The sequence below is a fragment of the Elaeis guineensis genome, chromosome 8 (assembly GCF_000442705.2).
Source record: "Elaeis guineensis isolate ETL-2024a chromosome 8, EG11, whole genome shotgun sequence".
Lineage (NCBI taxonomy): Eukaryota > Viridiplantae > Streptophyta > Magnoliopsida > Arecales > Arecaceae > Elaeis > Elaeis guineensis.
The window spans coordinates 10,474,076-10,488,497 of NC_026000.2; the positions used below are offsets into that span (position 1 = coordinate 10,474,076).

The window sequence follows — 14,422 nt, forward strand, 5'->3', positions numbered from 1 at the left end:
AGAAGAAAGGCGGAGGTTTTTTCAGCCACTCCGTCCAAAGAGTACAGTGAACCATGTTTGGTAGGGTAGTTCTCATGTCGCATAGGCAGTCTTCCACTTCATATAGGACACAAAACCAAGTTCCCTTGCACATCTTCCAGAGAATAACATCAGGCAAGGTTCCCAAATAGAGGCCAGTTCTCTTTTGTAGCTTTGTTGCACAAAGATTAAAGCGAGCTTTACAAAAGGAAAAAAATCGTTTTACTACCTTCCGTATGTTCATATGCAACCATATGCCTCTCTGGCAAATAGCTCTTGATACATGTTTTTTTAAGAATAAAAGTGGGAGCTATATATTGGTATGAACAATTGGCTAGTTATACATGTTTCTGTTTCCAGCGTTTCAAGGGGCAAACTTTTTTTTTTAAAAGGATTGATATAAGAAACTTGAATGTTTGCAGATAAAATATTAACCTTGGCCTTTTCAAATGGAAATAACAATGATGGAGAAGGTAATGCCCTCCGCTTCTCTTGGTTCCATGAGCTGAATTCTTTTCCAAAAGGTGGATCAGTTAAATCTAAACGGTGCCCAATATTTAATAATACATTTCTTTTTCTGAAGATATTGCACGCTGAAGGCTTGAGGTGCATGTGTACTACTTCCACATTTCATGTGAACTATAGTAAAAAGCAGCATATTTAAGAAAAGAGATTTAATTCAGAAACGTGGCTTGCAATTTACTGGCCAACTAATATATTTATTCAGAATCTAAAACAGTAGGCTAGATTGCCTAGGTGTATTATTATTGCACCGGCGACAACTTAGTGCGACACGGTCAGAGTACGCGGTGCCGACAACTTTAAGAGCCCGTTTGGATGTTTGGCTGATGGCGTGTGTGTGGGATGTCTTCCAAACGAGTCAGAGGTGAGGAGATAGGAAGAACATGAAGAGCAATAGTTGCATGGTCACTTTTTTAACTCTCCGTCCCTCTACAATCTTACAGAACTCTACAAGAAGATTCAGACACAAAATTAAGGCTCCAAAGTGTGAACAAATTTGTTGCTATTGTTGACTAAGTTCATATCAGAGTCCTCCAAGAGGTAGCAGCTAAGCGGTTTACTATGTGACCAAACTTTTTCTTTTTCTTTTCTAGACAACACGTATGCATCATCTTTAAATAGATGTGCACCCCAGCCAAACTCCTCACCTGACAATGTCTTCTACTTGAACTTGCCTGATAGAGGCAGGCCTTGGAGCTAACTTTGTAGCTGCTTTGTGACAATATATAGCGTGAATTGCCTCCTGAAGCTGCCACAATAGAAGAGTCATAGTAAATTGAAGCTGACCGTGTGATGCTTCCCAATTTGCTTATAAAACACTGAATTTAGAGAAACAATGAAAGAGAATAACTGCTAGATGATGTTAATTGAATGGAGAAAGAATTCTCTGGGAAAAAACAAAAAAAAAACTTTTCAAAAGATACCAAAAGAGTTAAAATATGATTTAAAATCTTTGAAAAAATATTTCATAAAAAAATAAAAAAATAAAAAATCTTCGAAAAAGCCTCCCTCCCTCTCTCTCTTGCATAAAAACTGATGGGCAGCCCTTCCGAGCTCAGTTTGAGCACGGCCTGTCTTGCTCAAACTTGTTTACAACCGCCATGATGATTAATAACAGCTTGTTAATTAGAATTATGATAGAATCGCTGTCAAGCAATAAGCATCATAGCAGCGGACAACATAATTAGCATGCTCAAATTAAGGAATCACAGCCATACATGCATCCTCTCATGCACATCATACATGCCAAATTCTAGTATACCTTATTAAAATTTGAGAACAAATAATAATCTGCTTTAACAGGACGGTACTTCACAAAATTGATAACAAATTTCGAATCAAAAATTTATATAAAGAAAAGGAACAATAAATTTTTGTAAATAAGTCACATTCGGATGAGGGAATCCGCTTTTGCCGTTGCATGACCTCCAAAGTTGCTCACGGCTATCAGAAATTTGGATATGATTATTTACTGAAAAAGGTGCTTGCTAGGAAACTTCAGAGTTCCTGGTTGTCAGATAGAAAAAAAGGCAGTAGTCTTCCAGCAAACTTAAACTAGGCGACTTGGTAAAACTCCTCAGATTAACAATGACTTGGCAAGGTAGTTTAATATATCTATTAAGTATTCTTTTGTTCAAAGCACTAAAGTCGAGAGGACCGATTCAACCACAATATGATCTTATATATGACTTCTAGGAGGTTTCCTTTTTAGAAAAGTATACACTAAAAATAGCATCGACAAAATCGACAGAATTGAAGGATTGATTCGGTCAGAAAGGTAGGGCAGATAATGGACTTAGCACCATCGAGTACTTTATATATAAAATTAAACTGCTTGGCTTTCTTTCGAAAGCAAGGGAATCATGTTCGGATACAAAGATGTCCAAAGAAAGATGACCATCAAGGAGAAAAGAGCTTGCAAACCATCCTTTCAACATGTCAACCACTAAACAACCCATTCAATAAGAAAATCAGTAGATTTTATAAAATTATATAGCATTAAACAGTGAAACCTGCCTTACAACCTGCTAGAAGCTTGGCCTTTCTAAAACACAGACTATTTAGAGCATAATTGGTCAAGGATGGTTCCATATTTACAGCGATATTTACAGAAGAACTATATACACCTATATGTACATACCCACAATGCAACAAATCCCTAATGGGAGGCAGAGAGCAAGGGGGTTAAACAATGTAAGCAATTAGTGACTTCAGTCGTCCCCATTTGAAAAAATGTGTAGAACTTTCAATTGGATCAGTTAACTTCAGCTGCTTCTCTCTCTTTAGTTGCTTATCACAAGAAGTAGTTTGCTTCAGAATCTTCTGAGACTAAAAATCCAGCTGGAATTTCAACACCCCATCGCTCTCTATGTTCTTTTCTCTTTTCTCTTATCCATTTTTTTCATTTTCATCTTTTTTTTTTTTCCTTCTTATAATGTTGTAAGAGCTTAGGATCTTTGAAAGATTAAGAACACATCTTTATAAGGCCAAGCTGACAAATAGGTCATTTGTGAGATCAGGCATTCTGAAGAGAAGAGAGCCACTGTTCTATATAATTCTTGCCATCTGCAAAACAAAATTTGACAGAAGATTAGAGAACAACTTTTTTCCATGCAATAAAACTGTGCCAATCCTATACAGTCCGAGCATTTGTTATCTTTCCTTACTATAACATACGTTGGGGCCACACCAAAGGAACAAATAAAAAACTCCTATATCAAATTAGCAAAAACATGATTTGTGGCTAGCAGCAAAACCTATCAAAATCTTCAGTAGTAATAACTAAAATACAAAAACAATTAAAAATTGATTACTCTATGGCCAATAATCTTCAGCCCAATTTCATGCACAAACAACTTTTAACCAATGACAAGAAAAACTAGATCATTGTAAAGAGAACATTACATGCAGCAGTTCAGACCAAGAAAGGCAGTAACTGGAAAACAAAACTATTGATGGAAACAATTCTACTCCAAGACGAGTCTCATGTTGTAAGAAAATTACAATACGTCTATATGAAATACATAAAAGTGCTACAGAGTTACAGTCACGAAAAAACAAATAGGGCAAGCAGAGGAAACTCCCTGTGACAGGGTAATAATAGGCTACAAGTTACCTCTTCAATTACCTTGATTTTGCAATTCCACGCTCAGAATGTACTGGAAAAATGTAATGCAGAACTCTCATAAGATACATGAGCTTTGTAACTCCAGAAACCATTTATCATACTGAAATTTTTCAAAAAAATATGCTTAAATATCAGAAGGCTCACAAATGCCCAATGCTCCTCTACTAGCATCTACCCAATTCTATGATGCTATTAGTTTTATCAAGCTGATATACGATGACCACATAACCATGCATATCAATACAAGATACTCAGAGATGTAACATGGATATATGCATGCGCATGCATGTAAGGTTGGCTACAGATCACAGCTCAAAACTTGAAAAGGCCCAGTAGAAGGATCGATGTTTACAGCTGGCTATCAACCTACATTAAATCCTCTATATTTCACTACCAATTCCTAGCCAAGGCAGATTTAAGCAAGAAAGGAGTTTGTCATGAAAACTATAAAACTGTGGCAGAGTGCTACCATATATGTAACAAGCTAATGCAACCTATAAGTTACTCTACCAATATACTACATTCCGATGATTCAAGACCAGATAATTGAGCAAAATACCATTAAGCATTCTTTCATAATCAACAAGCCTTAACTCATTTTTCTACAGTCTGCTTCATGCATCAAGCTGAGGATTCTTTACATAAGCAACTTGAAAAGGCAAATATTTTGCATTAGACTAGCTCAACAGCAATTATCTTGATCAATGATGTGCATGAAGGTTTTTCCTTTCTTGTTTTTGTTTGGAGACAACACAAAGCAAGTCATTAGCAGGAAGGGGAGGAATCTCAAATTTTACAAACAGATAAGGAAATTTTGCCACGAGAAACCCATAAACATTAGGTAGACATAGAGAAGGTTCGTTCCTGTTGCTGGCCCCTGGATGCACTTTGCATTCACAACACAATGGAAACGAGAGTTTCAACCAGGGCATGACACCGTTCACAACAGACCTTGAGACTAGCACATGGCAGATGATGCAAGCAGTGCTGTGGCAATCCTAAGTGAAAGTATTGCAAATTGAAGCGGAAGCCATCATCCGCAATGAATTTCAAGGTCTTCCACAAACGGCATCCAGCTCCAGTGCAATTTTTTTGTTTCTGCTGCACAGCAGACCTAAACCATGCACTTGGCCTTTAATTTAAGTAATCCATGGAAAAAATTAGAAGCTCAGCCAAGCAGAACAGCAGAAACTGGAACAAACATCCAAAGATCTGCTACAGTTCCAAAAAGGAAGAGGCGAATGCATACATGCCTGTGGAGAAATGGCACATAAAACATCTATAGTGGCGCTCATACCATGCAAATTAGGTTGTAACAGAAGTTACTCAAATAACACCAGCACCATAATGAAACAATATTAGTATGCTTTCCTTAAAGAAACCAGATAAAGTGAATTCACGTATTGTCAATAGCCATGAGTTTGGATATTCTTTTAGGTAAACCAGATAAAGTCATCAGGAGCTAAATGCGACCTATGCAAAAAGAAGCTCAAACTTTACTTCTACGCAACAAGTACAACAAAAATAAAACTAAAAAAAAAAAAACTGAACTTTAACAAGAAGTCATGGTTTGTCTCTCACCAGAAATATTATCATCCACGAGGTCACCCGCACCCAGAACATGAGTCTTCAACCTCTCAGGCTGCTCGCAGCGACCACGTCCATAGCACGGGACCAGGACGGCGAAGCTGCTCTCTGCCTCGCCTTGGAAGTCAGGGGCATGAGGTTCCAACCACCCAATCGACCAGTCCGAATCATCGGATTCAGAACCCGACATGCATCCTCCATCCGAGGGGACAAGGACGATATCGTACTCCCGGTCGATCCTCCGCTCTTCCCGGCTATGCCACTTCTTCTTAAATCTTCTCGACGGCGACCGCATCTTAGGCCCATCAAAAGATGGGAATTTCAAGGAATCCAGCTCCCCAAACCCAGAAGGGAAATCCGGAGAAGAACTCAGAGAAGAATTGCTCTGGTCGTCGTGATCTTTCCCGCCCCAAATCCAGTAAGAAAAACGAGAAAAAGCCAAGGCCATTTTCCCTAAGAAAAACCCTCGCCTTGGCCCAACCACGCCCCAAATCTGAAAACCTCCTTTATAATCAATTTCGACCCAAAAAAAATAATGGAGGAAAAGCAGAGTGAGTAAAGATGAAATGAATCAAAATTAAGACCCAAACAAATGAAATCCCACAATAAAAAAACAACCTTACCTCCCCAAATCAATTAAACCAACCCTTTTTCTATCAAAACAACCCCCCAAATCCCCTCAAACAACATAAACCATGAAACACTCGGTATCATTGTCAAAAATCCCTCCCTAAACGAAACCAAAGCGCTCAGTAATTCCTCGAAAGAAACCAAAAAATCGTACCAGCCAAGACAAGACCCCACTTTTCCTCTGTTCTCGTACCGAACAAAATAAAATAAAACAAAATTCAGGAGAAATATAAAACAGTAACAGTTTGAGAATTTTATTTTGGGAAAAACACCGTAAAATCACGAAAACTTATCCAGGCGAAACTCAAATCTCTTGCCTGGCTCTTCGAAATGGAACCAAATACGGCAACCAAAGCCTCTCCTCCAACCAAGACCCGGCGGCCCTCAGCCCATCCACGCCCTCCCCCAAGGTCCCCGTTGGCGATCGCCGGCTCCCCCTTTCCCCCAGATTGCCAAAGTGACGAAGAAAGAGAGAGAGAAAGAAGAGAGGAGGAGACGTGAGCCAGTGAGGAAGCTTCTTTGCCCCCATTTGTAGCCATCAGAAAAATTGCGTCTCTTTCGATTCCGCGAAATCATCGACCGCCCAGATCCCGCGGCCAGATCTTGAGGAAGATCGGGTCCGTCGATGGCTGGCCCCTCGCGCCCACAATCATGGACTCGGATGGAACCCTCCTCCTTCGCGTGGACCGGATTATTTTAGCCGTCGCACCACCGACGCGGATGTCTCCAACACAACCATCTCATAGAAATTTATATGCGATAACAGAAATCTGCCGTCCATACGCAGCAATGGTTGCGTGCGTTTGCGGTGAATCGCGATGGGTTATTTTCTTGGTGCGTTTAGTAATTAACTAGGGAAGCTTGGTGGTTACCGGGTGCAATGATTGCGTGCGTTTGCGGTGCACGGAAGTGCCACGTCAGTGGCGAGGTCCGCCGAAAGCCTGTGGCCGCTGAAATTGTTAATGACTAGATTGCCCTTTTTAAAGGCTTGATTTTACAGGAAAGCCCCGTTTGTGTTTCGCCGATCCGAGTCGGAACTGGTCCAAGCCGTCGCCCGTTTTTTGGTTGCACCGATTCAATCTGGAACCGGTTCGCGGAGGCTTGTGAGAATTGGTTGTGTACTGGATTTAGTTGTGGCGTTAAACGTAGCAATTCTGGTGTAACGGCAAGTTACAGGTTCGATGCATGATAATAGAAGGTTTTCTACTCAGCTACGTGTTTGTATTATGTTTGGACGTGCCTCATAATAAGGAGCCAAATCCTAGACATTGGCTAAAATTTGGTACCTTGTTTGGTCCTTGTATACACCACGAAAGATTTAAATAACTTAAACCCTCCCCTTGACTCCAATGATATTCACATTAATATTTTATTTCTCATTCTGCTACAGTATCCTTTCAATTCATCCACCTTCCATATCATCTATCTTTGTGAGAAGAGCAAAATCCAATAAATTTTCTCCATCTAGCTCCCCTCCATTTGTTACCCTTAGATCAAGTTCTCTCCCTTAATCCTAGCGCTCTCTTCTTTAATTCTAGCCTACTAAAAAATATAATTTTGCAAATACATCCACCTTAAACCTTTCGCGGCCATGGATTTGCCCATATGAATTGAGTTGTCTGTCTGTGTATTAAACTAGGTCTCGTTCTAACCCAAGTGCCGAACCTATACGTTCGAGCTCCTTTCCTCATGATAAAAATTAGTCTTATATATTATATATTGGTATAGGTTATTTCCGTCCAATAAAAACTTTCCTCATAATATAATATGTAGGGGATCCTAGCTTTTTCCCTAGCAAAAGGGAAAAACTGATGCAATGAACTTGTATAACTGCGTAGGCTTGCCCAGATGCGTTAACTTTTTTGTCCTTGTGTGTTAGACTTACCCTCGTTCTAACCCAAGTGCATAAACCTATCAAGTTCCTTCCCTCATAATTGAAGTTACTCCTACATAATTGCACTAGTTTAGGTCATTTTTGTTGAATAAGAACTTCCCTCATAATATAACATATAGTGGAAGGGCTATTCTCCTAGCAACATTAAACAACTGATACAATGTAGTGTCGAACATTGATACTCCTCTGCTTAACAATAAAAGTATGATTTTGTGGTGATCTACTGGATATAAGTCCCGCAACGGCATTAGAGCTGATGTGGCAGAATGTCAAAGTGCTGACCTAAAGTGGTTAAGGATGGAAATTTATTTCGTCCTATCATATATCGGATCTTATCCAACTCTAATGAGGAGGGTGATAGTAAAATCTGCCATGAATTCAATCGAGATCCATATAACTCTCTACAAATCTCTTCTCCAAGATAATATATACGTCAAAAAATAATAAAATTTATAGCTTAATCCAATTCGATTCATTCAACCCATCATATTTAACTCTATTCGCTCTGTAATATACTAAGGCAAGTATAAAGCAACCATGGATGATGATCTAATTCATATCCAACTCATTACCATCGCTGGTTACAAATGAAGTAACTCAAGCCACAGCATTATTGCCGCTCTATAGAAATGTACTACCCTAAATGACCATGATGTGATAATCAATTTCTTAAGTCTGCTAAAATAGGATGCAAATCATTATGGAGAGTAGCTGTCTCTCATATCCATGTGTCCAACTAACTTCCTTGAGTAATCTCACGAACTTCAGTCTTGTGTTGTCAGATATAATTACTAATTTTGCTGTGTAAGATGAAAATAAGAATGTAGCAGATGCTTAGTAATAATTTGTACCTAACTTGGAGAAGTATTTTAACGGGACCACCCAGATCCAGTGGCCCGAAAACTGTGTATGATTGACGATAACAATATGCCGCTTCCACTGTAGATACCATTTCTGCATCTCAGAAAACGACCCAACGACAATAACATTTATTAAAAAATAGGTCAGAGCTGAATATCTGAGTCGCTGTCATATTAAACAATCACCATCTCTACTGATGCATCCTTGCAGCACTGGAAGAGCATCTTAATTTCTTCCTGTCTACTCCCAATTTTTCATATAATCAAATACCCCAGTTTTTTTAAGAGTAGCCATAATTTATAAAATGTACTCCTGGCATATAACAACATAAAATCTTCCAAATAAATATTAATTAGTGTTACTACCAAATATATATATATATATATATATAAAGTGGAGCAATTTCTTTCCATTACCGTGGAATTCAGACTTGATCTGAAGCATGCAAACATTAACCGTGTTTATAGTGGTCAGGAATGCATGTGGATGACCAAATGGGTCCATGAGATGACAACCTTGCAAATCCTCTGAAGATCCTTTCAAACGGCTATAATCTTGAAGTATAGAAAAGGATGCAATCAGCCTTGGTAGTATGTTGACATTTCTTGTTCAAATAATCGCCAAGAGAAAATAACAGAGAGATCTTCTTAGAAGCTCCTTCCTTTTTTTCTCGTCAAGAACTGAGACTTTGAGGGGACAAAAGCGTTGGATCTGGGCTGGGAGGCTATATTTACACTATTTGCACTTCATTGATATGTATTGTACATCTAAGCTCAGCAGGGTTTCTCTAAGGTTTTATACCAAGCGTCTGACAGAGAAAAGGGGGCAAGAGGCTTTTTTTTTTTTTTTTTTTTTTTTAAGGGAAAAAAACATAAAGAACTCAAAGATTTTTTTTTTAAAAATTTTTAATATCCCAATGGAGGTATTTTTAAGTGAGGAAAGGCCGATCTAATAGCTGAGATCATGTCTTCTAGAATATTCTCAAAATTGGAGGATTTAAGCAAAGTTTAAATGTGAGAATCGCCCAGTCTTCGCATGGATTATGACTTGTGGATGGAAAAGGTCGGATTTCTAGGAGCAGAAAATAATTCATTATTTCGTAATGATGTAACAATGAGTCAACGTTGTGAGTCCCAACATTGAATATAATATTGAGAATCAAAAAGCTTATCAAGCATGACTGTAGGTGCAGAAACGCACTAGCATAATACTCTAATGCCACTCATCAGGGGATGGAGAGTTTTAACACCGGAAGAACTTGATATACATGTAGTTCCCAACTGAACCTAAAATCTTTAAGTCATTGTATTTTGAACTTAATTGTTTATATTAGATGTTCCATTTCACATTATTTATTTAATATATGATTAAACATTACATGTAATCCCAACAAATAAATGAGATTCTTGCTTTACCTCTCGTGTTAAATAGGGCTATGCCAATGCTTCGAATTGAATTATGCTTTTTCCCACTTTGTATCTAGGACTATTCTAATATTGAGAACTCTAAAATAAAATTGATTTCAAATTCTTCAATTCAAGGAGAAGGGCGGTGGAGGTTTATTTATTAATAAATTTAGAGTATATGATAAATTAGTAAGGTGTTGTAATAAAAATAAATCAAGAATGATTATTTTTGAATTCAAAAGAATAAGATTTTCTTAAAGAATTTCATGATAAATATGTAGGAACTTTTTAGAGACATTTAAGTTGATAAGGTGGAGCAAAATTTGGCAAGAATAGAGATTCTTCTTCCTCTTTTTGATTGGGAATGAAGTGGTAGATCAATTTTTCATGACAAATATAAAAAAAATACAAAAATTTGCACGTGTATTTTATTTTTATCAAATCTTAACCATGGCAATTTACAATTTCTAGATTTTAAAAATTTATATATTGCTTGTTTTACTTATTTTCATCCAAATATCTTGGTTAGTTCAATCTATCTTAACCTAATTCATCCAATTTACCCAACCCATCTTGATTTAAATTTATTTAAATTTATCTAAGAAACAAACAAAAAGTTCTCCCCAAGCTGCCAACATATTGGGCTTTGGCCCAGAAGATGCTTTTAGGATGTGGTTGGTATATTTGTGGCTCTCGAATCTCGTATTTTTGTCTCTTAGATTTTGGCCTAAAAGATACCTCTTGAGAGCGGAGAGAAGAGAAATTTCTATCCTATATAAAATAGAATACCTCTTAGCTCACAATCGACGTGGGACTAAATCTTCGTAATAAAATTTATTAATCTAATACAGACAAACAATTAAAAATAAACGGTGAACTGATTGTAAAATGTTGGCTTGACTCCACATAGCCCGAATCCAACACATGTAAAACAAATAATCTAAATCAAGCCTCAAGAATGAAAAGAGAGGAAAAAAAAGTCAGTTTTAAAGAAGAGGAAAATTACATTTATCCCGTTCTCTCAACATTTCAGGCTTGAATAACGAAGTATTTACTGCAGGCTATGATGTAGCGTTTTAAGGAAACTGCGGTCTGGTACCTGTGCCTGCTGGCTGCTCCCACCCGCATACCTCCCAACTCCTCACCCAGCGCTTCTTGGGTCGCATGACGACCTCAATGCAGCCCCCTCGCTCTGTACGCCTTCGCTCCCGAGCACCTCGCGGTGGTTTATCTTGACAGGTGCCGTGTTTTTGGTCGCGTGTCATTGGGGGTTGGGAAACGTTTTGGATTGCAATGACCCTTTTTTTTTTTTTTGGGAGGAATATGGGAGGCTTGGGGCCACCCGGCCTAATTTACATAGTACAGCAGATTAAGAGAATTTAGAACGTGACAGGCAGTAACTGACCCGTATACCAACAGCCCAAAGGAAGCAAGAGTTGAAATCAAAGAAGGCACAAAAGACAGAAAACCACCAAGTAACCTGGCTCACCACTTCACCGAGCTTTCCTAAACCAGCATACAAAAGAAACTGCAGTGGGGAGAGAGAGCATAACATAAGCTGAAAATGTCTGTGGCATCTGAAACCCACATTAATCGTTCAGAGGCTTTGAAGAAAAACGGGGACAACTTTAATTTTGTGCTAGATTTTTCCATGCTCCACTAAAGAGCTACCATCACATAGATTGAACCAAATGTCAAAATAATGAAGGCATTCATAAGCCTCCGAGCACAGGGTAGCATGCTTATTTAGGAATATTCCATTATTTCTCTCCTTCCAGCAACACCAAGTTATTGCCCCAATGAGCATGAGGATCACAGGCCTAGCAGATTTAGTGAAGAATCTCTTTGTCCAAGTTCAACAGAGCCCTTCGAAGGTTTTATGACAAGGAAGAACCCCAAGCTCTGCACGATGAATTGAATAAGGGGCACTCAGAAAATAGGTGGTCCACCGTTTCAGTTGGGCTTTCACAGAGTACACACACCCCCCCAAGTTCTGACCAAGTTTAGTTCCTATAGCATGATGGGTATTAATCCTACCTCTCCAATAGAGCCATAAGAAGCACTTCACCTTGAGCGGGACACTGGCGCTCCATAGAGAAGGCACAAACTTGCACTTTATGCCTCTCAAATTAATGAACCTGCATAGGAAAGCAGTAGAGAAGTTTCCTCTAGAGTCAAGGCTCCACTCAATCTTGTCTTCAACATTGTTTAGTCTAATGGGTGCGAGCAAGGATTTCAAAAGGTTCCGCTGATCTTGAACTTCCCTTGAAGTGCTGGTAGAGGCTCTAAATATCCAAGAATGATTGCGGCAATTACAGAATTCGACCACTGACCCGTTCTTCCTTGAGCCGCGAGCGAAGAGGAGAGGGAACAAGTGTTTCAAAGGTGCTTCACACAACCTGCAGTCCTTCCAAAACGTTGTTCTTTCTTCAATCCTTACTTGCAGTTACAATCTTATCTCAACCAGGGTGCGAGCACTTAATCTATTCGGCAATCCCTAATCATCATGGAATTGGTATAGCGATTGCAGTGTTGCGACTGAGATAGATAGTGTAGAGAGAGGTATTGGCTCGCTTTGGTTGACTGCTCTGACTTGGTGGTTAAAGGGTGAGGATTATGCTTAACAAGTGAACAAATATTGGGTTTGTTTTGAAAATTGCCCTTCAACTAATTCTTGGTCCAAATGATAAATACATTGCGAGTATCATTAATTTTTTTTTTTTGGTGTGATACTTCTGCTGGAAAAAATGTTTTATTTTCACGTTTACAAAAACATCTTTTGAACTGAAACAGAGTCTGGATACACTATTCATAAAATGCAACTCTTTTTAAGCCTTATCAATTTTTTATTTTTTTTTTTTGCCCTCATGACTATATTATAAAGATAATTTCAGTGCCTATCAAGTTGTGCTTGTGTCTAATACAAGTATATTAATTATTATGTTTACTTAGCATGGACAATGTACCTGCATTTCAAGAGAATTGAGAGAGACGATAAGGGAAGTTGGATATAAGGCTTTTACATATAGAGATATGGATATTAGAGTTTATCACGGACTGGGCCTCAAGCCTAAATTCTATTTATTTGTAATTAAGCTTTAGGCCCGGTCTATATAAAATATGACATTCTCTAAGCCCAACTCCGGTCCATGATTAGGTCTAGTAGATATAGATATAGATATATACTTTCATTGGTGTAATACAATAAAGTTGAAGTGTAATATTGTGTCACATTCAGAACGGAATAAGTTCAATATCATGATATATTAAAGTCGAATTCCAGAATAGAGTCCAAATCCGGAAGTATGTTTTATGATAATAGAGATTTTTGCAAAGATTTTTGTGCACCAACTTGAAGGCTGAGAGTACGATGCTCCGATAAAAAAGAAATCAAAAGCAAAAATATCTAAAATAAGCAAAAAATGTAATCTTTAGTAAAATGAAATTGAAGTAGATACTGTTGAAAGGATTGAACTTAATTGAAAAAATATCCAATTAAAAGTCTAGGAATTTATTCCTTAGCATATTCTTGATTATTCTCTGGCATATTCTTGTTATTCTCTATCTATATTTGGATCTACATATCTGTATTTATAGGTCCTTGTACGCACTCTTGATGGTAAGAAAAAAATAAAAATAAATATCTCCTTCTCTTTTTCATCATGGTATCAGAACACTCAGGTTCTGATCCATTTTTTTCTTCCCCTTCTTAAAACCCTTCTCTTCCATTTTTTTCTCCCCCTTCTTAAAACCCTTCTCTTCCCTCCACTGTTGATACCGCCTCTACCCTCATTTTCACCATCGCCGCCACCGCTCCTTCCTCCTGATTCACAGCAAACCGCTGCCGCCGCAGCCATCGCAGCCATTGCAGCTCCCGTCCTCCCCGGCCGCCTCCGTCGAGCCCATCATCCCCACCATCGACCCGTCGATCTCGTCCGCACTGCCTCCCACGATGGGGTTTCTTCCAGATCACCAACCATGGCATCCCGCTCCCGGTCCTCGATCGGACCATCGCCGCTGTCCGATCCTTCCACGAGCTGCCCTCTGCCAAGTCCATCCGCAACCCCCTTCTTCCCAGCCACTGCAGCCCTCTTTCTTCCCGGCCGAAATCCCTCCGAAGCCTCCGCTTCCGCCGAGTCCATCCGTAGCTCGCCACCGCAGCCTCGAAATCCCTCCAACGCCTCCACCAAAAGCTTTTCACGGTCGAGTCCCCGACACCAGCCACCGCCTTCCTTGCCGACGGCATCACCAGCGACGGCATCACCCTCGACAATCCCATGCTTCACGGGATACATAATCGGTAACAAATAAAACCACAGTTCCTTCTTTCAACCTTTTATTTAATTTATTAAAAAAATAAAAATAAAAATAATAAAA

General features: G+C 38.9%; 1 protein-coding gene across 5 annotated transcripts; it reads right to left on the minus strand.

The window, feature by feature from the left end:
- Positions 1–2,497: 2,497 nt before the first annotated feature.
- Positions 2,498–6,438, minus strand: LOC105050316 (uncharacterized). 5 transcript variants are annotated; one of them, XM_029266156.2, is made up of 4 exons: positions 6,202–6,438; positions 5,249–5,747; positions 3,668–3,698; positions 2,498–3,105 (listed from the first exon to the last, which is right to left on the minus strand). In XM_029266156.2, the coding sequence occupies exons 1-4, from the start codon at positions 6,421–6,423 to the stop codon at positions 2,988–2,990; spliced, it is 870 nt and encodes a 289-aa protein (XP_029121989.1). In that variant the 5' UTR covers positions 6,424–6,438; the 3' UTR covers positions 2,498–2,987. The 5 variants fall into 5 exon arrangements, 3 of the variants coding, with proteins under 3 accessions (XP_029121989.1, XP_029121990.1, XP_010928584.2); XM_029266157.2 differs by having other exon boundaries at positions 3,656–3,698; XR_003801629.2 differs by having other exon boundaries at positions 2,993–3,105; positions 3,668–3,767.
- Between the last annotated feature and the right edge of the window lie 7,984 nt (positions 6,439–14,422).